This window comes from Microcebus murinus, chromosome 23 (assembly GCF_040939455.1).
Source record: "Microcebus murinus isolate Inina chromosome 23, M.murinus_Inina_mat1.0, whole genome shotgun sequence".
NCBI lineage: Eukaryota > Metazoa > Chordata > Mammalia > Primates > Cheirogaleidae > Microcebus > Microcebus murinus.
Genome location: NC_134126.1, coordinates 22,758,540 through 22,784,217, shown reverse-complemented (window position 1 = coordinate 22,784,217; position 25,678 = coordinate 22,758,540). Strand labels below are relative to the sequence as shown.

Genomic DNA, 25,678 nt, shown 5'->3' with positions numbered 1-25,678 from the left:
GCTCTAGCCGGACTGGAACGCTTTCTGGCCTCTTTCCTCCGCCGAGGGAGCACGAATCCACGAAACGTGGTCCTGTCTGCTCCCAAGCCAAGGTCCCACCTAGGCGGACAGCTGCGCAGGGGCGAGAAGCCTGCGCCCCAGGGGAGCCCTTCTTGGTGGCGAGGCAGCCGCCTGCCTTTGTCTCCCCGGCTCGGTTCCTGCCGCCCCTCCCAGCCCGAGCAGCCCAGGCCGCCCCCGCCCACCCCCAGGTGCGGAGCAACCCGAGCTCGGCGTCCCTCCCGGCACACAGGCGCCCAGGTGGCCTTCCCCGCCCGCCTTCCTCCCGGCCTTCCCCCGGCGACGGCACGATTGGCTCCCGCGCCGGGCGAGGGCGCCCGCTCACTGGCCGGGGCCGTCACCGCGCTGACGCGCCGCTCCGGGGCGGGACCCGACTCGGAGTGACCCGCGGCGGCGGCGCGAGGCTGCGACCCGTCCACCTGTGCGCCCGGGCAGCGCGGGCTGCGGCTCTGGGCGCGCGCCGCGGGGACGGGGCGGCGGGCCGCGGGGCCGGGGTGGGACTGCGGGCGCGCCGCGGGGCCTCGGCGCGGGGGCCCCGGGCCATGACGCGGCCGGACGATGAGGAGGGCGCGGCGGTGGCGCCCGGGCACCCGCTCGCGAAGGGGTACCTCCCGGTGCCGAGGGGCGCGCCCGCAGGGCAGGAGAGCGCGGAGCCGCAGAACGGCCCCAAAGCCGGCTGCCTGGCCCTGAACGGGTTCCCCCGGGACAGCCCCGCGGCCGGCGTGGGAGCCCTGGGCGGGCCGCAGACCCCGCTGGCCCCGGAAGAGGAGACCCAGGCCCGGCTGCTGCCCACGGGCCCGGGAGAGGCGACCCCGGGGGCCGAGAGCACCCTGCTGCCCCGGACTGCGCTCTCCGCGCGGCGCTTTCTGGTGCTGCTGATCTTCAGCCTGTACTCGCTGGTGAACGCCTTCCAGTGGATCCAGTACAGCATCATCAGCAACGTCTTCCAGGGCTTCTACGGCGTCTCCCTGCTGCACATCGACTGGCTGTCCATGGTGTACATGCTGGCCTACGTGCCCCTCATCTTCCCGGCCACCTGGCTGCTGGACACCAGAGGCCTGCGGCTCACCGCCCTGCTGGGCTCGGGCCTCAACTGCCTGGGCAGCTGGATCAAGTGCGGCAGCGTGCGGCAGCATCTCTTCTGGGTCACCATGCTGGGCCAGTGCCTCTGCTCCGTGGCCCAGGTCTTCATCCTGGGCTTGCCCTCCCGCATTGCCTCCGTGTGGTTTGGGCCCAAAGAAGTGTCCACGGCTTGTGCCACCGCCGTGCTGGGCAATCAGGTAAGGCCTGGCGCGATGGGTGAGAGTCGGGACCAGAAAAATTCATATAGGCACTCGTGGCCTGTATGGATGAAGCCTCAGTAGGCCTCTGTCTATAAATGAAAAAGAGGAGATGAGTAGTCCTAAAATAAGAGGCAGGCTTGGATTAAAGAACATTTTAAATTTCTTTGTAAGGACAGAATTTTTAAAACTAGTTTAGGGCCGGGTGCCGTGGCTCGTGCCTGTAATCCTAACGCTCTCAGACGCCCAGGCGGGAGGATCGCTTGAGCCCAGGGGTTTGAGGTTGCTGTGAGCTAGGCTGACACCACTGCACTCTAGCCGGGGCGACAGGGCGACAAAGCGAGACTGTCTAGGAAAAAAACAAAACAAAACAGAACAGTTTCAAGTGACCACCTTTTCCTCTTGCTTTGAAAATTACCTATAAAATAATTAGCTGTGTTGGTCTGTATATGCCTAACTGATATCATAGAAAACTTGTCAGTGCAATAATGAACAAGACTCGAGTAGGTATAGTTTTTGTCACCAGTATATTCTTTGTGGAAGATTGTTTCCATTTTGAGTGATGATTATGAACAGCTTCTGTTTAATTTTATATATTAGCAGTCAGCACAGCGCTTGGTCCCTAAGGGGCACTTATAAATTACTGCTGCCAGCTTGGGCAACATAACAAGATGCCCATCTCTACAAAAAAATAGAAAAAGTAGCCAGGCGTGGTGGCCAGTGCCCTAGTCCCAGCCACTCAGGAGGCTGAAGCAGGAGGATTGCTTGAGCCCAGGAGTTGGAGGTTGCTGTGAGCTAGGCCGACACCACTGCACCACAGCCAGGCAGCAGAGTGAGACCCTGTCTCCAAACAACAAAAAAAGAATTCTAAATGTTCTGCTGGTGGTAAGGACTTCACAGCGTTACCGAGTCCAATTACCAACTTTTAACAGTAAAACAGTGCAAGACAAATCACACATCAGGAAATCCATTGGAAAAGAGTGGCTTACTTTGCCAAGTCTCCATTAAGGAATGAGCTAGTCTTTCCTAATACCATAGGTTCAAATTCCATTAGCATTCCAGTTGCATTTCTAGGTAAAATGTTTTGTGTATGTTTTAAATTGCAGACTGATTATTTTACTGTAATTTAATTTCTGTATAAAGGGTCCTGTGATACTTTCTTTAAGTTATATCTCCTCAGCTGGAGGGGAATCTAGTTAAAAATATGTATACTAAAATCTTCAGTTCTCTCTATACATATATTGCTACATGTAGTTATGTAACAAAATATTGTTACTTTCCTACCTGGTCTAATCTCAAGATCACAGTCAGATTGATTTAAAATACATAAAAGGACTAACTGTACTTGCTTATTGCTTTATCTTTATTTCCTTTATCTAAAAGTACAGAGGAAGGGGTAGTTTGAACTATAGTTGTTTTGTATCCAGAATAATTTATGGCTGATAACTTTAGTTGGTTACATCTGCATGTTTGGATAAGAGCTGTTTTCTTATTTGTACCTTTACAAAATTATATTCAAGATTAATACTTCATCGAGCATGACAAAAATATTATCAACAACATATCTATGGATAAACTATTTTATGAATAATAAATGGAAACATTTACTCATAGACAAACTTTCCTCAAACTGCACACCTCTGGGCCTTCTTCCTACATTCTGCTCGAGTGTTCTCACCCTTCGTTGGCTCCAGTAGCTGTACAGTTAGTTGCTCATGACTCCCAAGTATGCGTTTTCAGCTTAGGCTATGAAGTGATTATTCACAGTAATATTCAGCTTTATCGAGCACTCACTAAGAGCCTGGAGGCATGCCAAGTGCTTTGCATGCATTGTGCCATTCAATTTAATACTGTCAGGTGGGAACTATCGGTCTTCCCATTGTGTGTATATGGAAACTGAGACTTGAAGGGATGAAATTATTTTCCAAAGGCCACAGCTAGTTGGTGGCAACATTCACACTCAAGTCTATCTGGTTCCTGAATCCTAGCTTTTGATTACCCATCTGTACTGCCAGGTCTCTAACCGGAGAGAACGTTTTAAAACAGATGGAATCATGTCATTGCCCTGCTTTTTGAACTTGCCAGTGATGTCCTATAGTACTTAAAATATAAACTCTTTACTCTGAATTATAATATAAAACTTTACTAGTGTGTCTTCTTTGGTTCCTCAAACAACAGTTAAGTTTGTACTTGCTTAAGGGCATTTGCAGAAGCATTCCCTCTGCCTGGAATGTTCTTCTTCCTGAAACCACAGGATTACATCCTCTTCGTAACTTACCTCTCAGTTTAAATTCATTTTAAATCTCATTCAGTGGCATTTCTTGATTCCATTTAGAGTTGCCTGTCACTCTGTCACTATTATTCTGTAATTCTCCATATAGCACTTATCCCTGCCTCATGTTTATTGTTTACATATTTATATGTTTCTATGTTAATTTCTATCTATTACTCATCTCCCATCCCTACCATTAGATTGTAAGTTTTATGAAACTAGGCATGTGGTCTGAATGTATACAACTGTATCACCAGCATTTATTACAGCGCCTGGCATATTTTAGGCTCTCTATAAAAATGTGTTGAATAAATGAATGAGCTTCGGACTAATATACTGGCAGCTGGATATTCTACTTGGATATCTCATAGGACCCCACCACTCAAAATCTGCCTAGTTCATTGTCTCCTGACTCATTTCCCTTCGCCTCCACTGCCACTATCTTTAGCTTGGGCCACCCCTGCAGCTCTGGCCTAGAGCTTGCTAACTTATCTCCTATCTGCAGCTTTTGCTGTCTTCCCTCTGTTCTCCATTCATCTGGTATGATCTTTATAGTGTGCAGATCTGTTCTGGGCACTAACTTACCCCCTGCAATAGCTTTCTTTGTCCTTAGGATGAGACTCAAAAACTCTCTGAGGTCACATGTGAGACCTTCCAGATCTGCCTCCTGCCAGCTCTTTTGACTCACCTCTCTCCACAGTCCCCATCCCCATGCATGCTCTTTCTCTGCTCTGTGCCAAACTTAGTTTCTGACAAGGTCATGCTCTCTCCTTCCTGGTCTTGTACGTAATGTCCCTTTGATTTGGAGCATTTGTCCTTCTCTTAGCTAACTCCAATTTCTTACTCAGATGTTTGCTTCTCCATGAACTTTTCCTGAATCGCAAGTCTATACAAGGTGCCCTTCCAAAGTGCTCTCTTAGTTAGGGTGACCATATGTCCCAGTTTGCCTAGGACCTGTTGTCTGGCATAATTATTAATGCTAATGAAATCCCTTTCACACTGAACATTATTCTGGTTTGGTTAATAAATTACATGGTCTCCCCAGTCTTGACACTCTCTACTTCTCTATCACAGTTCTGTATTTCCACCCTCACTTGTAATTACCTGTTGTATATCCTTAGAGAAATGTCTGTTCGACTCCTTTGCTCATTTTTAAATTGGGTTGTTTGTCTTTTTGTTGTTGAGTTGTAAGAGTTCTGTATATGTTCTCTCTACCCAGCTTTTTGTAAGAGAGCAAATAAAATATTTGATAAATGTTACTATCTCTGTCTCAGCTTCTTTGAAACCTTTCTTGGGCCCTTCCTTTTCACCTCCACCCTCCCCCAAAATCGTATTTCCCTCCGTTGAACCTCCTTCATTAATATTTTGATTTTATTTGTTTTGTGATTATTATGTTTAGCCTTATTTTTTAAATTGAGGTGAAATTTACATAACATTAGCCATTTTAATGTGAACAATTCAGTGCCATTTAGCACATTACAAGTCGTGCAACTATCACATCCATCTAGTTCCAAAACATTTTCATCCACCCCTAAAGTTAAGACCCAATACACACTAGGGAGTTTCACTCTCTAGCCCCTGGCAAGTCTTCTCTATGTATTTACTTATTCTGGATGTTTCATATAAATAGAATCATACAAGATGTGACCTTTTATATCTGGCTCTTTCACTTAGCATGTTTTCTAAGTTCATCCATGTTGTAGCACTATATCAGTACTTCATTCCTAGTTATACCTGAGTAATATTTCATTGTATGTTTATACCATATTTTATTTATTCATTCACCTGTTGATGTTTGGATCATTTCTACCTTTTGGATATTGCAGTAGAGCTGCTATTATTATTGTTATTATTATAGGCATCCTACTGGGTATGAAGTGGTATCTCATTGTGGTTTTGATTTGCATTTCTCTAATAACTAAAGATGTTGAGCATTTTTATATGCTTATTGGCCGTTTGTATATACTTAGAGAAATGTCTGTTCAAGTCCTTTGCCCATTTTTTAATTGGGTTGTTTGTCTTTTTGTTGTTGAGTTGTAAGAGTTCTTTATATGTCCTAGATACTAGACTTTTATGACATATATGACTTACAAATATTTTCTCACATTCTACAGGTTGTTTTCTCTTAGCCCTAGTTTGCATACTCTTATTCCCCTTTTTGATGGTGAGCATCTCAAAGTCAAGGAATGCATCTTACCCAACTTTATAGCAGCATTATTCAGATAGTAGGATCTCAGTAAATGTTTTTTAAATAGGAAAGACATTGATCAGCAATTTCTCTTTAACAGTATAGTAGTAACAAATACATGAAAACATAAACACTACCTGTCCTCTTTACGTTCTATTCACTGCCAGTACTTACTTTTTTCTCTAATGAGAATAGCTGTTAACAGTATTATTTATTTTACAGCTTGGCACTGCGATCGGCTTTTTGCTACCACCTGTTTTAGTGCCCAACACACAGAATGACACCAACATCCTGGCTTGTAATATCAGCACCATGTTTTATGGAACATCAGCTGTTGCCACACTTTTATTTATTTTGACCATAATTGGTAAGTGAATTATTTTCCCTATAGCTTAAGATAAATGCATGACAAAAATTTGAAAGTAACCCTGAAATTTTGTATTGATAGTATCTCAAATGCCATTTGCTTGTTTCGTTCTTGCCATGCACTGTTTTGGTCAGGTAATGAATGCTATAACCCTAGCGATGTGTTATGATCCACTGGATCTGAAAATATTTTTTATTTTATTTTATTTTTTGAGACAGAGTCTCGCTTTGTTGCCCAGGCTAGAGTGAGTGCCGTGGCGTCAGCCTAGCTCACAGCAACCTCAAACTCCTGGGCTCAAGCAATCCTGCTGCCTCAGCCTCCCCAGTGGCTGGGACTACAGGCATGCACCACCATGCCCGGCTAATTTTTTCTATATATATTAGTTGGCCAATTAATTTCTTTCCATTTATAGTAGAGACAGGGTCTCGCTTTTGCTCAGGCTGGTTTCGAACTCCTGACCTCGAGCAATCTGCCTCCCAGAGTGCTAGAATTACAGGCGTGAGCCATCGCACCTGACCTGGATCTGAAAATATTGGCCAGTGAATGATCCCGGGCAGCAGCCAGCTGTTCAGCAGAATTTCAAACTGTGGCAACTATCTGCTTGTTAGGCCATTCCAGCAAAGCACGGCTGCCACCCTCGTCACCGAGTCCTCTGTCTCTTGAAGCAGTCAGTCAAAATCAGCTGCAAGCAGCCGTCACCAGTTTGGAAGAAGCTTTGGGAAGGCCTGCTTTTTTAAGTTTATTTTTAATGGAAAATAGTTTTGATTTCAGGGAAACGGATAAGTAGGGTTTATTTAAGTAATATAGCTGCTAACATAACTGCAATATTGCCCTTTAGACACTCAATATATGTAAATTGATTTGAAGAGGAAAGGAACTAAAAAAGTTGAAAAGCTGTCTTTTCATCATTAAAACTTATAATTAAATTGTATTATAGCTGGAGTTTTAAATTTTTGTATATTTTGACTATGGCTATAGTAGTAATGAAAAATTCCTATTTTATGATCTCCAGATATGAAATCCTCAGTTTTCAAAGAAATGTATGCTGAAGACTCTAGAGTGTTTCAGTAGAGACAGCCTTGGTAGAAGAAGCTCAGCCCACATACTTAATTTCCCTTAAGATAATAAAAAAAATGTTCTCTTGGTAGCATATGAAGTATTCTGACATGTCTGATCTTCTTATGGTTGGTTTTTGTTTTCAGTTAGTCAGGGAGTGGCATATTTGCTATGTCCAGACTACTAAAAAAGAACAAATGACCCATGTACTATTTTAGTTTAGTTTAACAAAGTTTTGAAAGAAATCTATATTGTTAAAAAACAAAAACACCTTCAATATGCTTTTCTGGTAGCCATATTTGATTTCCTAGATGAAATAGGAAATAGTGTTTATATACTTTTTGTATAAATGGCCCTTCCATTGGCAATAGGGATTTTTAAAATACAAAATCCTCTTTGGTCTTTGATTGCTTATTTTTCTTCACATAAATTCTGGTTTTCATTTTTTTTTTAATCTTCAATTGCTTGTCTCTTTAGAAGAAGTGAGAATTATAGATTACATATAAGATAGCTGTAGATATGAAATTATATATATATAACATATGTGCATGTATGTTTAAATTGCTACAAATATAAGATTTTTATTTGTCAAAGGAGAGAGACAAAGAACAATAATAATAGGTGTGACCATTGGCATATCACTCTGTGTTGTTTGAGAAATTAAAAGAGAGGGCTATTTGTATACTTAATTATTTATGCACTCATGGCTTATGGGTAGAGAGTAGAAATAGAGATGGGGAAATGGGAAAAAATTGGAATGAAAAAGGACTCTGTCAAGTTTTGTTTAGTGGTTTATAATTTTAATCTTATAATACCAAGCATAGTATAAAAGCAAGATAATATATAGCTGTGATATGTGTAAAGCTGGTGGCGGGCACCCCCTCCCCTCCCACAAGGGAAAAGTAGAAGCCCACAAGACCCACAAAAATAACTGCTAGGCCCAGCTAAGCTAAAGAATGACCACTCCCAGATGCCCATGAGGATGAGAAAGTTTCAGTCCCTGGAGTCCATACCCAAGTTTCGGTTCCGGGATTCCACAAATACCGCCAGCCCCTCCTATTTCTCAGTAACCACCAAAAGTCACAGTGGAAAATCCCCAGCTCTTCCCGCCAAAAGTTCCCGGTCTGCCTCAAACAGTATAAAATCCCTAACCCCCTCCAAACGGGTGCAGCTTCTCGGGCCGGAGCCTTTGGGACCCTCGAACCTCACCCAGGAGCGCTCAGTAAAGCCACATTGTTTGGCCCTACTTTGTCCGTCTTTTCCTCTCGCTGCCAAAAACTTTACAATATGAAAGTCTTAAGCTGGAAATTGTCACATTTAAATGGAAAATCTACTTGTTTCCCTCATACCCAAGTATTTGTTATTCAGGAAAATTTGGATTATTTAAAAAATACTTAAAGTTAATTAATTACTAAGAGATGATCTTACTTCCCTCTAAATTCTACTAATAATTACTTTGCAAGTCCAACCAAATGCTTACAATTTAGTTTCGTTGAATTTTTCAGGAATATAACATGTACTAAATTGATAGTCAATCTTCCTAAAATACTGTCTTGAAGGGTCATGCTATGTAACCCTATTCCCTTCCTTCATGTAGTTTTCATGTGAGGGTAATCTGTCTGGGATTTCTAGGAATTTACCCAAACTCCACTGAATTTCACACCAGTCCCCATTCCTATTGGGGGAACTCTATTATGGCCTCTAACATTTGGTTGGTTGATATGTGCCAAACATGTTTAAGGGCATGTTACATACTGTATCTCATTTAATCTTTATAACCCTATGAGGATGTTTCCATTATTATTATTATTCCCATTTTATAGATGAGGAAACTGGGGCACAGAACTTGAGTAAATCTAATTTGCCCAAGGTCACAGTTAGTAAACATTGAAGGTCAGATTTAAGTCTAGGCAATCTAACTCCATATATAAAATGTTATATATAAGTACATATCATTTTAATTTTTACTCAGCCTTCCTTTTGTTCCAATTCAAATTCCTCTTCCATAAGGGTTAATGCGGTATATTTAAAAGCTGTTTTTGCGCAGAACAGCAAAATGTCGTTTAACTCAAGTTTGTCAATTAAAATCCTTTCCTGATTTACTAAGATGAGTGGATGACATAAACTGAAAGTAATCACAATAAAATTATTTAATATTCATGTACTTAAGCACGTGACTGTGTAACATGTATGTATAATTTTACTTTTGATTCTTAAAAATTTAAGACAACTATAGGCTGTAAACTTTCCAGAAAAATATTTTTTACTTAGTCTGTAAGAATTCACACTCCTGAGGCAAAGTTTCTGATTATTTAAAATAAATATTTCTTTAAAAAGACCACATATTCCGTGTCACAATAATTACAAAATCCTTTTACATATATCATATCATTTAATCCTCATAACAGCTTGTTATTGTTACTTCCATGAGAAAGCTAAAGTGGAGGGACAGGAATTGACTTCCTCAAAGTCATACGGTGAGTTGGGGCACAGCCAGGATTCAAACTTTTATTTTTCTTACAGTAAGGCAATATGTGTAATATTTGCTTGAATGACGCAAGGACAACTAATGAAATCAAAAGATAACGTTATAACTTGATTTTGAAAAGTACGAGTGGCCCTAAACAGCAGTGATAGATTTACTGCTTATTCATCATGGGAGGAAAAGTTTGAATGTGGTGTTCTAGAACGCGGTGGCTACTTTATATGCCTAATGCCAGGGGTGGAGAATAACTGATAGTTATTTTATTGGTGCAAGTTTTTGGTGGGGAGAAGAGAAGACAGTGGTAGCTTTATTTTTCAGTTTCAAAGGAGGAAGAAAAAGCCATGTTTCATCGTTTCAAAGTAGCATTTCAGGATAAACAAGGGCATAATCCAATGGCTTTTTGTTCTTCTTTTTCTTTGTATAGACTTAAGCTTGACCTTACGACAGCATGTAGATGGTAGATAAGGGCTCGATTTTTGCCAAAAGACTGACTGTCTGGAACTAAAAGATAACGCTTGTATTCAGAAAATAAATGTAGTAGAGTTAAATACTGGCAAGAATTGTTTTCATTTTTTTTTGCATTTGAGTTCAGGTTTAGGCCATTTAGACTTATTTTACCATAGTAAATAAAAACCTAAGTAGAGAGGTAAGAGTCATAAATACCCATGACCTGTAAGCATAGTTTTTACATTCTGAAACTTTGTTTTACAACTGTGTGAGTTATGTATTACCACTGTTAATAAAAAGAGATCTCTCCTGTCTAACTAGGATACAAAGAGGCTTTCAGGAAAGGACAGCAGACATCCTAACAGTGCAAAGAACATGTAGGGTGAAAGGAAGAGGAAGAATTGCAACAATTTAAATGTTTTATGTCTACCAGTCCTCTAATGTAAGGATATTAAAAAGTAAATACTTACGACTTATATCTCCTCTTGAATTAGTTGTGAGATCTATAAAAATAAAAGTATGTGGCTGGGTGCTTGTAATCTTAGCACTTTGGGAGGCCCAAGCCAGGAGAGGATTGCTTGAGGTCAGGAGTTTGAGACCAGCATGAGCAAGTGCAAGACACTGTCTCTACGAAAAATAGAAGAATTAGCTGGGCGTGGTGGTGTGCACCTGTAGTCCCAGCTACTCCAGAGGCTGATGCAGGAGGATCGCTTGAGCCCAGCAGGTTGAGGTTGCAGTGAGCTATGATGATGCCATTGCACTCTAGCGAGGGAGGCAGAGCAAGACTTTGTCTTAAGAAAAAAAAAATACATGTTTTAGTTTGATGTTTTGGTCAGCGAAGAACTTTAATATTTTATTTTTAGCAGCAAACAGGAGAATTAAAGAATTATAGTATTTCATGGGAGTTGTAAGGGTCATTTCTTTTTTTTCCCAGTTGTTCTCAAACTTGCCTGGCTTTTGATAACATTTGAGGAGTTTTACTTATTTTAATATAAATTCCCAGGTTCCATCCTGGAGTTTCTGATTCATTGAATCTTGGGTAGAGTCTCAAAACCTGTATTATTTTTAAATTTCCAGTTGATTCCAGTTGACAGACAGGTTCATCAGATCTAACCCACTTTCAAATTACAAAGCAGGCCTTCCTTGCTAGAATAAAGAAATAGCCAATATCAAAAAAAGAACGAAAGGAAAAGAGAAAAAGATGAAGAAATTCTAATCTTCCAGAAAATATTCCTTTTTTAAAAATCCATTTATCTTCTTTTTAAATTTACCCCATTTCATCAATTCTAAGGTTTACTTTTTAAAATGAAATCTCTGCAATCAACATGCTTTTAATAATGACATCTAACATTTATGGTAACAGAGACATGGTTATGTGAAAACTTTTTACTGATCCCTGGCAGCATCATTTGAGTATAAACATCAGAGTAACTTAGATTCAATGAAATACAGTATTTTCCTTCTCTTGTGGTTAAAATATTTGAGTCAGTAGTTAAAAATTTTGAGTCAATACAAAAACTAGATTTTAGTTTCTGACATACCAGATTTTAGAAGTTCATTCTTTCTATAAATTAGTCTTGACTTCTGATTAGCCTAACCCTGTAGAAATCTCTCCCAAACCATCTTTTGCAGGAAGTTGGTTGATCCTTTTCTGCCCAGCAAAATAGTACTCTCTAGATGTCTGGCTGAGAAGGCTGTGACATCTCTTAACTAGAAATGGACACTGCTAAAACTTATAGTATCAGACACCAGATATTACACTTTTATGTCTCTTAGCTCTACCCCTACTCTTTCCATATGCAGCTCTAGTGAGTCAGCAAGAAAGTCCTAGCTCTGCTTCAGTGCATCCACCTGGACCTTTTCAGTCCCCAGGTGTAATTGGATCCGATGATAAACTTTATATCAAATTTCAGATTTCAAAATAATTATTAACCCAAGACCGTCCTTTGGAAGGTCCAAAATATATTGGTTTGTTCATATCTGATGTTTACCTCTAATTATAAATTGAACTGAATTTTAAAATAGAATTGTTGATTATTTGATATGGTAAAAGTTAATTTTGCTTAAGTAAAAATGGAATAATCAGTGGGCGAGGTTGTGGCATATTATTGATAGTTTTGCAAATTCAGTTCTGTGAGTTGGCCAAATCTCTTGAGTCTTCGTCGGTTTCAGAGGCCTGAGATGATACTACCAAACCATTCTTCACTTAGAAATCCGTGAAAATAAAAAAACCTCATCATAAAAGACTCTCAGTACCTTTTTAAACTTAAACTGAAATTTGTCTGCTCACTAAAAGGATACATATAATTAATTACATATATTTAACAAAATATCACATATATCTTAATTATATCTAATCCTTTTCATGTATATTCTCAGCTTTCAAAGAAAAACCTCAGTATCCACCAAGTCAGGCTCAAGCAGTTCTTCGAGACAGCCCCCCCGAAGAGTACTCCTATAAGAAATCAATCAGAAACCTGTTTAAAAACATTCCTTTTGTCCTTCTGTTGATCAGTTATGGTAAGTGGTCTTGTTGTATTTTCTTTGATGTCTGTACAAATCTTGGAGCACTGTGGATTCATTTCATTTAACCCAGTGGTTTGAACTTTAATGAGATTGGTTGTTAACTTTATACAAATAATTATAGCATAGTCGTGAACTTAAATTTTGAACTAAAAGCAAAAAATTCAGGATGCCTCTTACTTGCTTTTAAAATAAAAAAAGAAAGTAGTTCTCAAACAGATGAGTGCTATCTATCTTCTTTTTTGAGTTCTCATAGAGCAGGAGTCCCCAACCTTTTTGACACCAGGGATGGGTTTTGAGGAAGACGGGTTTTCGATCGGGAGGCAGGTGGTGTGGCTGCCCGGGTTCCACCTCAGATCATGAGGCGTTAGGTCGTCAGATTCTCATGGGGATTGCAACCTGGATTCCCTTCTTTGAGGAGGAAGAGAGAGAATAGGATTGGGAAAAGTGTAAAAAATGAATCTGAAGCAAAGATGGCAAAATATAAATGTTTAACAAATCCGAGTGATAAGTAAGGGTATTTGTTATATTATTCTCTATACTATCTTATGTGTTGGAAATACTTAAAGAGAGAGAAAAATAATAAACTTAAGTCTCAGCCAGGTTTAGAAGCTTACTTAAATTCATACAATACATGCAAGGAGAGACCAGAGTTTAAACCTAGTCATATGATTCCTGAAACCAGCTGTTTTTATTCTCTGTTTAGGTTTTTTTTTTTTTTTTTTTTTTTTTTTTTTTTTTTTTATTTTTTTTTTTTGAGACAGAGTCTCACTTTGTTGTCCAGGTTAGAGTGAGTGCCGTGGCGTCAGCCTAGCTCACAGCAACCTCAAACTCCTGGGCTCAAGCGATCCTCCTGCCTCAGCCTCCCGAGTAGCTGGGACTACAGGCATGCGCCACCATGCCCGGCTAATTTTATATATATATATCAGTTGGCCAATTAATTTCTTTCTATTTATAGTAGAGACGGGGTCTCACTCTTGCTCAGGCTGGTTTTGAACTCCTGACCTTGAGCAATCCGCCCGCCTCGGCCTCCCAAGAGCTAGGATTACAGGCGTGAGCCACAGCGCCCGGCCTGTTTAGGTATTTTTTAATTAACTTTGCCTTATGAATTGCCTAGTAAGCCTTTAACATATGGGTAACATCTCTGAAGCAGGGATTCTGTTATGCTTTGAACATTTGTTGGCTATAGTATAAAACATTGTAGGCGCTCAATAAATAATCCACTGCTTGAGCCAAGCACGGTGACTCATGCCTGCAATTACTAGCACTTTGGGAGGCAGAGGCAGGAGGATCACTTAAGGCCTGGTGTTTGAGACTAGTCTCAGCAACATAGTAAGATTCCATCTCTACAAAAAATTAGAAAAAAAATTAGGCTGGCATGGTGGCTGACACCTGTAGTCCCAGCTACTTGGGAGGCTGAGGCAGGAGGATCGCTTGAGCCCAGGAGTTTGGGGTGAGCAGTGAGCTATGATGATGCCACTGCAGTCTACTCTGGACAACAGAGCGAGACCCTGTCTCAAAAACAAAACAAAACAAAACACAATTCACTGCCTGGTTGGTTGCCACGTACAGTTTTATATATGGGGATATGATTTATGGTCAGTATATCTCAAATGTAAATAATAATAATATTAGGACAGAATTGTATTATCATATCTCTAGTAAATGTAGGTGTTAAATTGATCAATCTATATAATGAAAGGGAATGGCAATAGTTTTTCAATTTTCTTTGTCAACTGTCCAAGAAATACATTATATTTTCACAATTGTCACATGGTATTCCATGTCACTTCATGAACTGGTAAATGACACACTGAAAATTTTCCCTTTATTATTCTAGGTATCATGACTGGAGCATTTTATTCAGTCTCAACGTTACTAAATCAAATAATATTGACATATTATGAGGTAAGCGTCTACTTACCCTTTTTATATTGCATGCCTGTCCACGAATTTTTCTTTAGCAATACAATTCCTGTTAGCAGGATCATGAGATTAAGGATTATGACCTTATTGCTGTAAAAGATTTACATATGTTTTAATTGAGACTATATTTGTTAAGAAATAAAATGTCCACAAATTTGGTTTAAAGATCTCATTAGCTTTAACTAGTGATTCAGATATCGGGGAGCACCACGTCTAAAGATTTAGAGAGGTGGCCGGGCGCAGTGGCTCATGCCTGTAACCCTAGCACTCTGGGAGGCCGAGGCAGGTGGATTGCTTGAGGTCAGGAGTTCGAAACCGGCCTGAGCAAGCGCGAGACCCCCGTCTCTACTATAAATAGAAAGAAATTAATTGGCCAACTAATATATATAGAAAAAATTAGCTGGGCATGGTGGCACATGCCTGTAGTCCCAGCTACTCGGGAGGCTGAGGCAGGAATATCGCTTGAGCCCAGGAGTCTGAGGTTGCTGTGAGCTAGGCTGACACCACGGCACTCACTCTAGCCTGGGCAACAAAGCAAGACTCTGTCTAAAAAAAAAAAAAAAAGATTTAGAGAGGTGGTCTGATGAGCTGAGTAGCGGAGGTGGACTTTATAGGCAGAAAAAGACTGAAGAAAGCAGAATAAGAAACAAAAAGCAGATTGTTACAAAGTTACTTCCTCTATAAGATTAAAAGGGGGAACTGGGGCCCTTCTCATTGTGGCTGCTATGATTCTCCTGTCTTTTTGAAAACTGGCCCATTTTACAGTTCAGCTTGATTACATGGCATCTGTACCAGTGACACTATTCTGGTTTGATCTGATCTGTTGGGCCTAGCACAGGGGCTCAGTCCAAAACAATGCCCCCCCCATAATTTTTATTTAACACATTTAATCTCATTTGTAAAACACACGACATGGAAAGCAGAAGGTGTTATTGTTGTGACAGTACCTGGTTTTTTAGGTTTTTTTGTTTTTAAGAAACAATGTGCCCAGGCGCCGTGGCTCATGCCTGTAATCCTAGCACTCTGGGAGGCTGATCGGGGAGGATCACATGAGCTCAGGAGTTCAAGACCAGCCTGAGCAAGAGCGAGATCCCGTCCCTTCTAAAAATAGAAAAATTAGCTAGGTGTGGTGGCATGTGCCTGTAGTCCCAGCTACTTGGGAGGCTGAGGCAGGAGGATCCCTTGAGCCCAGGAATTTGAGATTGCTTTGAGTTAGGCTAATGCCACCACACTCTAGCCTAGGCGACAGAGCAAGATTCTGTCTCAAAAAAAAAAAAAAAAAGAGAAAGAAAGAAAGAAAAGAAAGGAAAGCAAGCAAGCAAACTATAGTGTTATCCAGCCAAACAACAAAACATTATTTAAAAATATTTTTTAAAAAGATAAAATATTAAGAAATAATGTGATTGGTTATACATAAAAGATAAAACATTTTAAGGGAAATCAATATGAAGTAAATATCAAGTTCTGACTGATTTCTTTTTGCATTTGAAAGGAGAAAGCAGTTGTACTATGTAAAAGCTATTGGATTAACCTATTTTTCTGACATCTGTCAGAAATCATGCCTTGCTTAATGACAGAGGTACATTTTGAGAAATTCAGTAGGTGATTTCAGTCATTGTGCAAATATCATAGAGTGTACTTAGGCAGACCTAAATGGCATAATCTATAACTGCTACTAGGCTACAAACATAATAAAGCATGTTACTATACTGAATACTGTAGGCAGCTGTAGCACAATGGTATTTGTTTATCTAAACTAAACATAGAAAAGGTACAATAAAAATATTGTATTACCATCTTTGAGGATCACTGTCATATATGCATTTGATGTTGACCTAAATGTCATTATGTAGTACATGACTATACTTAAGAATAGTAACAAAAATCATTGTATTAATAATTCTAACAATAGAGGACCAAGGAAAATTTTCTTTTTTTTATTTCTTCCCATTATTTGAGGGTTTCTTTTCTGGCTTTAAAATAGAATGCCCTTTATATAGTCTTTATCTGCCCTTCCCTTCCACCCTAGCACATGTACTGGCTCTTCCTATTTTGTGCCTAATTTTATCAGATTGTTTCCATGGAATATGAAGAGGTATGGGAATTCGAAGAGTCCATTTGAATTAGCAGGATCTGATTAACTTCTTATGCAAATTGTTTGCAGGGAGAAGAAGTGAATGCTGGAAGGATTGGGCTAACGCTGGTAGTAGCTGGAATGGTGGGCTCTATTCTTTGTGGCTTATGGCTGGATTATACCAAAACATACAAGTAAGTGAAAGTAGATAATACATGTATGGTATATAACCAAAGGTATTTTGATTTTAAAGGAAACTTTTTATTTTAAGAAATTTATAAAGTGTTATTATTACTTAAAACCTTGGATTCTAAACACTTGTAGGTTCCCTTCACTTAATGAATGGTTCAATATTCTATGTGTTATATTATTTTATTGGTCATATTATTTCAATTTGGAGAACTTGGATACCTTATGAGCCTTCTTTCCCCCTAACAATACTCGTACATACCACTTCCAAAGGGATTATTTCTCTTCTAAAAAAGAGTACTTTCTGAGAAACATTTGACTTTTGCTAGACTTTATCTTATTCTTTTCTTATGTTGTGGGCTAAAAAAAAAAAAAAGAGTTGTTTTTTTCGACATCAAAAATTTTTTGTTAAGCATAAGTCTTTATTTTGGTAAACTTTTTAGCTAAAGGTCCCCAAACTACACCACCACTTAATTATAATATAATGCATAAAAATGAAAATATTATGTTGATTGTACATCTATACAGAACCAGCAAAATGCTGATACAAAAGAAAAAGTGGGTGATTACCAACTGGAAGACGGAGAAAGGTTTCAGAGGCAGCATCTTTTGTTCTGGAACTTAAAAGAATTGCTACATTTTTTAATAGGCCAAAAATTCCCCATGTGCTTGGGGAAATGAATGAATGAAACGGAGTAAACAAATGAATGGAATGAAATAAACTGAATGAATAAAATATGGAACCATGTCCTATGTACCTTTCAAGGCTCAAGATACATTTGATACTATTATTCTAAACCCTACCCAGAGTATCTCTGATCTTGAAATTCTCCAAGATGCTTCTCCCGTAATTTAAGACAGCACTCGCTGTGGCTTCATTTTTTTTTTTTTTTTTGAGACAGAGTCTCGCTTTGTTGCCCAGGCTAGAGTGAGTGCCGTGGCGTCAGCCTAGCTCACAGCAACCTCAAACTCCTGGGCTCAGGCGATCCTCCTGCCTCAGCCTCCCGAGTAGCTGGGACTACAGGCATGAGCCACCATGCCCGGCTAATTTTTTATATATATATCAGTTGGCCAATTAATTTCTTTCTATTTATAGTAGAGACGAGGTCTTGCTCTTGCTCAGGCTGGTTTCGAACTCCTGACCTTGAGCAATCCGCCCGCCTCGGCCTCCCAAGAGCTAGGATTACAGGCGTGAGCCACCGCGCCCGGCCTTGTGGCTTCATTATTATGAGATGACAGCTTAGAGTGAAACCCATACAATTTGTAGACAAAGGCAGCATATGTACAAGGTTAAATTTCTTAGTAGTCTTTCATCTGTTATATATCTAGAAAACATGAAAGGCATGGAAATGTGTTCTTTGTCACCCTGGTATTCTGAGAGTAACTGCCATTCATTCACCAAATTCCTACTGTAGGCATACCTCTTAGTGAGGAATTGCCTCAAACAATATATGATTGCTGTCCTTAAGACACTTGTGGTCTAAATGGGGAAAATGAGGCATTCACACGTGAAAAGTTAAATAGCAATATAAAACACTAAAATAGTTGTCATAAGTCCAGTAGATGTCAAGTGCCAATTATATAGTAGTAAATGATAAGGGAGTTTGGAAGAAAAAGAGAATCTTAGTAAGCTGCTGTAGGGGAGGAAGGCATTTGGAAGAGGTAGAATTTGAGCTGAATATCGAAACATGAATAGGGAATATCCCATTTGGTGGCATAAAAAATGATTTCATCCATGTAAGTATCCCCTTGTTATCTAAACATTGGATGTGGTGTAGGTTTTGTTGTTTGCTGCTGTGAAATCTTAAACTTAAGCATTAAAGTCTATGCTTTGGTGGATACATTTTCCATTGACAAGAAGAAGGGGTGAATTTCGAAAAACCAAAACATATTACTGCAGAGATAGAGCAATAGCTAGCCACGATTTTCATGTGCCTAGGAGAATCAGACAAAATACTAATAATTTTGTTGCTTTTGTTTTAGACAGACTACTCTGATTGTTTACATTTTGTCCTTTATCGGAATGCTTATATTTACTGTAACGTTGGACGTTGGATACATTATCATCGTGTTTGTTACTGGAGGGGTCCTTGGGTAAGTATCACATGTGTTTAGAAGGAATCATAGTATGCTGTTACAATTCTGAAGTGTTATGACTCTGGATTTTAACTTTTTTTGGTTTATCCAAAGGCTCTTTAATACTTTCAATTTTAAAGGATCCGTTCTGTGCCTGTGAATGTATAATTCTTAAGAACTATAAAAAATAGTTTAAAATTGCTTTTCGATATACTACATGTAAAGAACAGATAAGCCTTACTTAATCCAAGAAACTTTATTTGCTTACAAAGACAATTGACTTATAAAACTAGAGGCAAATTTTTCTCAGGAAAAAAAAAAACTTGGGAATTATTTTGCTTCCCAGTTCTTGTGACCTTGTGCTGATTGGTCAATGATAGTTCCTTATTTTCACATAGCAGCTTCAAAGTATTCACTTATTTGATCATTAATAGGCCTGAGAGGTAGAATGATTACATATCAATATGTGATATTGTTTTTTTGAAACAGAATGTTGTTCTATTGCCCAGGCTAGAGTGCCATGGCGTCAGCCTAGCTCATGGCAACTTCAAACTCCTGGGCTTAAGTGATCCTCTTGCCTCAACCTTCCTGATAACTAGGACTACGGGCATGCACCATCACACCCAGCTAATTTTTTCTATTTTTAGTAGAGATGGGGTCTCATTCTTGCTCAGGCTGGTCTCGAACTCCTGAGCTCAAGTGATCCTCCCGGCTTGGCCTCCTGGAGTGCTAGGATTACAGGTGTGAGCCACTGTGCCTGGCCCCAATGTGTGCTATTGTTCTTCTGATAATTCTTTCTGCGATTCTGGGTTTATTTTCCTAGTTTCTTCATGACTGGTTACCTCCCCTTGGGTTTTGAATTTGCTGTCGAAATCACTTACCCTGAATCGGAAGGCACTTCATCTGGTCTTCTTAATGCTGCTGCACAGGTAAACCTCTGATTTCTTTAAACCTGAGAGGATTTTTTTTTAATCAAATATTTTGTGAATAAGGAGTTTGACTGTGGGTTTTTGTTTTAACAATTCCACTTTTCAACGAATGTTTCCAGAAGCCAAATCATACGAACAAAATAAGTTGAGAAAAGTTCTGGTGAAAACGTCATACTTGTTTTAAAGAAGCAATGTAATAAGAATTCTTTTTCTTATTTTATTTTAGATATTTGGAATTTTGTTCACATTGGCTCAAGGAAAGCTCACATCAGACTACAGTCCTAGAGCAGGGAACATTTTTCTCTGTGTCTGGATGTTTATAGGCATCATTTTAACAGGTAAATCGAAGAATTTGCTTGGCAAAAGTACTTATATCATGTTGTCTTTGTATTTACTTTTCTTGTATATTGCTTCTCAATGGCTTGGCAGAACTCAAGGGGGAAAACTGAGGTAAAAAGCAGAACACTATTTGTTTTCTTCTAGGGATATAAAGCTGTTACGTCATTTTGCAGGCTTCAAATACAATATAGTTACTCTCCATAGGAAAGAAAACCTTTGTAACAAGAGTAGTAAAGACCTGGAGTTGGACAGACCTGGCCTCAAATTCTGGTTCTGCTGCTCACTGGCTGTGTGACGTTAGACAAGTTCTTAACCTCTCAAATTCTCCTTTCCTCATTTATATCGTAGGATATTAAAAGCCTGCTTTATATGGTTACTATGAGGATTTTAACTGAGGTGGTTGGTGCAAAGCTCCTAATAGTGTCTGGTGCCTACAACGTGCCTAACACATGTTAGCTGTTATTATAATGTGGTAGTGGTGGTAAGAAGTTGAGTGATAGTAGTAGAAATAGTATGTGGAATGGTTAGCTAGTGCTTACACTTCTTAGGTATGGTAATAATAAACATGGACAGGAAAGAGAATGTAAAAGGGCTTTCATGCATAGTTTGCACATGCATGTGGGTGTAACAATGGATTTGGAAGCAAGACTTATGTTCAGCACCATTTCCAGCCCTAGGTTGGCTTCTACTATCATTTTACTTTGTGAATTTCTTGCTGCATCTCTTTATCAACATGTGGGAGAGAAGCCATGGATAATCAAAGAGCCATCACATTCAGCCCTGTCTATCCATGGTTATCATCCATGGATTCAACCAAAAGCGGGTTAGGGAAAAAAGTAGATGGTTGCATCTGTACTGAACATGTACAGACTTTTTTTGTGTGTGTCATTATTTCCTAAGGAATACAGTATAACAACTATTTACATAGCATTTACATTGAATTGGGTATTATAAGTAATCAAGAGATGACTTGAAGTATATGGGAGGCTGTGCAGGTTATATGTAAATATACCATTTTATAGATGGAATTGAACCTCCATGGATTTTGATTTCCAAAGGGGATCCTGGGACCAACTCCCCATGACTACCAAGGGATGACTTAAATTATAATTATAACTTGAGGCTAGACTATATCAGAAATACATGAATCCTTTTATGTTTGTTGAATATCTGGTCATTCTTTTTGAAACTTTCAATGTGAAATCTTACCAGTGATAAACATTTATTTTGGATATATATGACTACCTAAGGTTACTGTCATTCATTCATTACATTGAAAGACAGTTAATGTACCCTGTTTCCTCTAAGAAAAACATCCTACCATGAGAGAGTTTATTCTCCTTTTCTCTTCAGTTAGTAAAATAAAACATACAAAACTGTGAAATATGTAATACATTAACTATTTTAATACTAATCTCTCATAAATAATTCCATGTTGGTTCTTTAATTTCCAGACAAGTACCATATCTCTATCAAATAGAGTGTTCTTGTTACACCAATAGGAGCAATTTTGTACAACCATTTCACATTATTTTTGTATGAGATTCATGAATGCCAATTCAAACAAATCCAGTCTAGAAAACTAACTAAGAAATGAAAAAGTCCTTTAAACTTAGTTTTATGTTGATGCCTTTACCACCTAAAAATGCTAATCAATTTCTTTCATATGTTAAGTATTTTCCTGAAGAGAGCTTGATGGGTTTTTCTAAAATATTGATATCAGTAATGAAACAGAATTTACAGAAACAGTGTGGATTTCAAAGTAAACATTAGACTTCCAGTTTCTGGTCCAGCATGTAAGAAACTTGGAAGTCACCATGCCATACTAACAAGTAAAGAGCTGAACAAACCAAAAAAATCAATAACTCTTCTTAGGTCCGTAAGAGAAGTGAGATCCCAGAGCAAACCGCTGCCTCCAAAATTGGAGAGACTAACGGGCGAATACACAGAATCACAACTTACCAGAACAGAAACTCAGGAGCAGAAACCTCTGTGGGAACTAGTGCTCAGGTAGGAAACCTGAACTGTAACCCACAAATTGCTGGAGGCTTAGAGTAGACAACTCTGAGCACTAGCAACTCTGGGGGCAGGGAAGACGCAGTCATGAGGGCCCTCACACTTTGGTGAGTTTTACCTCCTCCTGCTCCTGCAGGAGGGGAAAAGAAACCAGTTTGAACTATGCTAGAGCACTCGGTTCTCCTTAACAAGGTCTGCCCTCAGGAGAAACTATTTAACCAGAGTCTAACCTGCTGGGGGTTTAGCAGGGCCTAAATGAAACTCTAGCTCACCTCTGTCCCACCTAAGAAGGAAGTGGGACTGAGAAGCATGTGAAGTTCACAGTGGGAGGCACAGGATCACTAAAAGACTGAGACCTAATCATAGGACTACAGAACACCTCCCCTCCTCTCTACCTTATCACCACATGACTAAAGGCCTATTTACAGCAGTTTCCTTTACCTGGTACATCATGTCTGACTGTCAAGAAAAATTTACAAGACATACTAAAAGGCAAAAACCCAGCTTGAAGAGAAAGAGCAAGCATCAGGACCAGACTCAGATATGGCAGGGATGCTGGAATTATCAGACTGGGAAGTTAAAACAACCATGAATAATATGCTAAGGACTCTAATGGATAAAGTAGACCACATGCAAGAACAGATGGGCAATGTAAGCAGAGAGATGGAAATTTTAAGCAATAATGAAAAAGAAGTGCTAGAGATCAAAAACACTGTAACAGAAAGAAAGAATGCTTATGATGGTATCATTTGTAGGCTGGACGTGGCTGAGGTAAGAATTTCTGGGCTTGAGGGATATGTCAATACAAACCTCCAAAACTGAAAAGCAAAGAAAAGAAAACCTGGAAAAACAGAACAGAATATCCAAGAACATGACACAACTACAAAAGGTTTAACATACATGTAATGGGAATACCAGAAGGAGAAGAGCAAGAGAAAACAACGGAAGAAATATTTGAAACAAAAATGACAGAAATTCCCCAAATTAGTGTCAGGCACCAGACAACAGATATAGGAAGCTCAAAGTACATCAAGCAGGATAAATGCCAAAAAACTACACCTAGATGCAGAAAATCAAAGATAAAGAAAAAAATCCTGAAAGAAGCCAGAGGAAAAAAAATCCACCTTATCTATAAAGGAGCATAGCTAACAATTATGTCTAGCTTCTTCCAGAAACCATACAAGAAGCAAGTAGAGTGAAATGATAAATGTACTGAGAGAGAAAAATCCACAACCTAGAATGCTGTGCCCTGTGAAATTATCCTTCAAAGTGAAGGAGAAATAAAGAATTTCTCAGATGAAAATTGAGAGAATTTGTTGTCAGTAGACCTACCTTGCAAGAAATGCTGAAAGAAGTTCTTCAGAGGGAAGGAAAATCTTACAGGTCAGTAACTCAGATCTACATAAAGAAAGGAAGAGCATTGGAGAAGGAATAAAGGAAGGTAAAACAAAAATTTATTTTATTTTATTTTTTTGAGTCAGAATCTTGCTCTGTCTCCTCGGGTAGAGTGCAGTGGCATCATCATAGCTCACTGCAACCTCAAACTTCAGAGCTCAAGTGATCCTTTTGCTTCAGCCTCCCAAGTAGCTGGGACTACAGGCACACACCACTATGCATGGCTAATTTTTCTATTTTTAGTAAAGATGAGGTCTCAGTCTTGCTCAGGCTGGTCTCGAACTCCTGACCTCAAGCAACCCTCCCGCCTTGGCCTCCTAGAGTACTAGGATCACAGGCATGAGCCAGTGCAACAAAACTTTTTTATTCTTAATTGATACAACAAATAACAATTTGTTTAAAATAATTATAGCAACAGTGTATTCAATTATGTATGATTATGTACATATGTATGTTTATATATGCTTATGTTTAAGTGAAATGAATTATAGCAATGATACAAGGGATGAATTAGGATTATTTTGTTAATATTATAAGATACTCATAATACCTGTGAAACAATATAGTGTTATTTGAAAATGGACTTGAATTAGTTGTAAATGTATATTGCAAACTCCAGGGCAATCACTAAAAAAAGTAAAAAAGAAATATAGCTGATCCACTAAAAAAGGAGAGAAAACGGAATCATATAAAATGCTCAATTAAAACTACAAAAGGCAGAAAAAGAGGGGAAGACAAAAATAGGAACAACAAAAACAACAAATAGAAAATAGTAACAGGAGCAGTGTGAAGAAGAGGAGGCGAGAACGACCCCCAGACCGACCAAAGCCCACGCGCCGCTGCATCCCCGCGTCCAGCGCCCACGTCCCGCCGCCGTCGCCACCATGCCCAAGAGAAAGGCTGAAGGGGATGCTAAAGGAGATAAAGCCAAGGCAAAGGACGAACCACAGAGAAGATCCGCGAGGTTGTCTGCTAAACCTGCTCCTCCAAAGCCAGAGCCCAAGCCTAAAAAGGCCCCTGCAAAGAAGGGAGAGAAGGGACCCAAAGGGAAAAAGGGAAAAGCTGACACTGGCAAGGAGGGAAATAATCCTGCAGAAAACGGAGATGCCAAAACAGACCAGGCACAGAAAGCTGAAGGTGCTGGAGATGCCAAGTGAAGTGTGTGCATTTTTGATAACTGTGTACTTCTGGTGACTGTACAGTTTGAAATACTATTTTTTATCAAGTTTTATAAAAATGCAGAATTTTGTTTTACTTTTTTTTTTTTAAGCTATGTTGTTAGCACACAGAACACTTCATTGTTGTTTTTTAGGGGAAGGGGCATATGTCACTAATAGAATGTCTCCAAAGCTAGATCGATATGGGGAAAACACCTTCCCCTTCTAGTTTTGAGAGACTTCCTCTTGGCTCTCAGGAGGAGGGATTCCCTGACGTTGACACATAGCCACCTTGGCACAAATGCCTTGTGGTATGGAAAAACTAATTTGTTTTTATGTCCTATTCTCCCTCTCTGCCTTCAGCATAGTCTTAACTCCCTTAAACCCAGACACCTCTTGGGGCCTGACCTCCAATAATTGCTTACCAGTATGTCGGGTAATCTGGACTTTTCCAGTGGTACCACTGAGATGGCATCCCTCAAAAGAGCAGCAGTTCCATTTGTAGATTGTGGATCTTCAGATAAATTCTGCCATTTTCATTTCATTTCCTGAAAGTCAGGGTCGGCTTGTGAAAAGTTGTTAAACAACATGCTAAATGTGAAATGTCAACCCTCACTCTAAACTTTCTCTGTTCTGGAGCATCAAATGAAGACTTCATTGGGTTTTATAGTGGCTTTCTGATTTTGGTAGACCATTGAAGAAGGGAGTTTGAAAGTTGTTGTATACTGTTAATGATTGTCTGCCCATGTCCTGCCTGAAATACCATGATTGTTTATGAAAAGTATCTTTAATAAAGCTGGATACAGTTTGGCTTGGAAAAAAAAAAAAAGAAAATAGTAACAAATATGGTAAATATTAATCCAGCTATATCAATAATTACACTTTGAACATCAGTGGTCTAA

At 39.4% G+C, this 25,678-nt stretch overlaps 1 protein-coding gene and 1 pseudogene across 2 annotated transcripts in view; both read left to right on the top strand.

Annotated features, from left to right (window-relative positions):
- Positions 1-551: 551 nt before the first annotated feature.
- Positions 552-25,678, top strand: part of FLVCR1 (FLVCR choline and heme transporter 1) — a 33,696-nt gene continuing 8,569 nt past the window's right edge. The window contains exons 1-8 of the mRNA XM_012781641.3: positions 552-1,337; positions 6,020-6,164; positions 12,532-12,672; positions 14,516-14,583; positions 16,766-16,869; positions 18,848-18,958; positions 19,764-19,869; positions 20,096-20,207. Coding sequence (XP_012637095.3) covers positions 600-1,337; positions 6,020-6,164; positions 12,532-12,672; positions 14,516-14,583; positions 16,766-16,869; positions 18,848-18,958; positions 19,764-19,869; positions 20,096-20,207 — 1,525 coding nt within the window. The 5' untranslated portion in view covers positions 552-599. The remainder of the gene's footprint in view (positions 1,338-6,019; positions 6,165-12,531; positions 12,673-14,515; positions 14,584-16,765; positions 16,870-18,847; positions 18,959-19,763; positions 19,870-20,095; positions 20,208-25,678) is intronic.
- Positions 24,398-24,873, top strand: LOC109730331 (non-histone chromosomal protein HMG-17 pseudogene; annotated as a pseudogene). The gene has a single exon (XR_012914551.1). The product of XR_012914551.1 is annotated as a non-histone chromosomal protein HMG-17 pseudogene (transcript).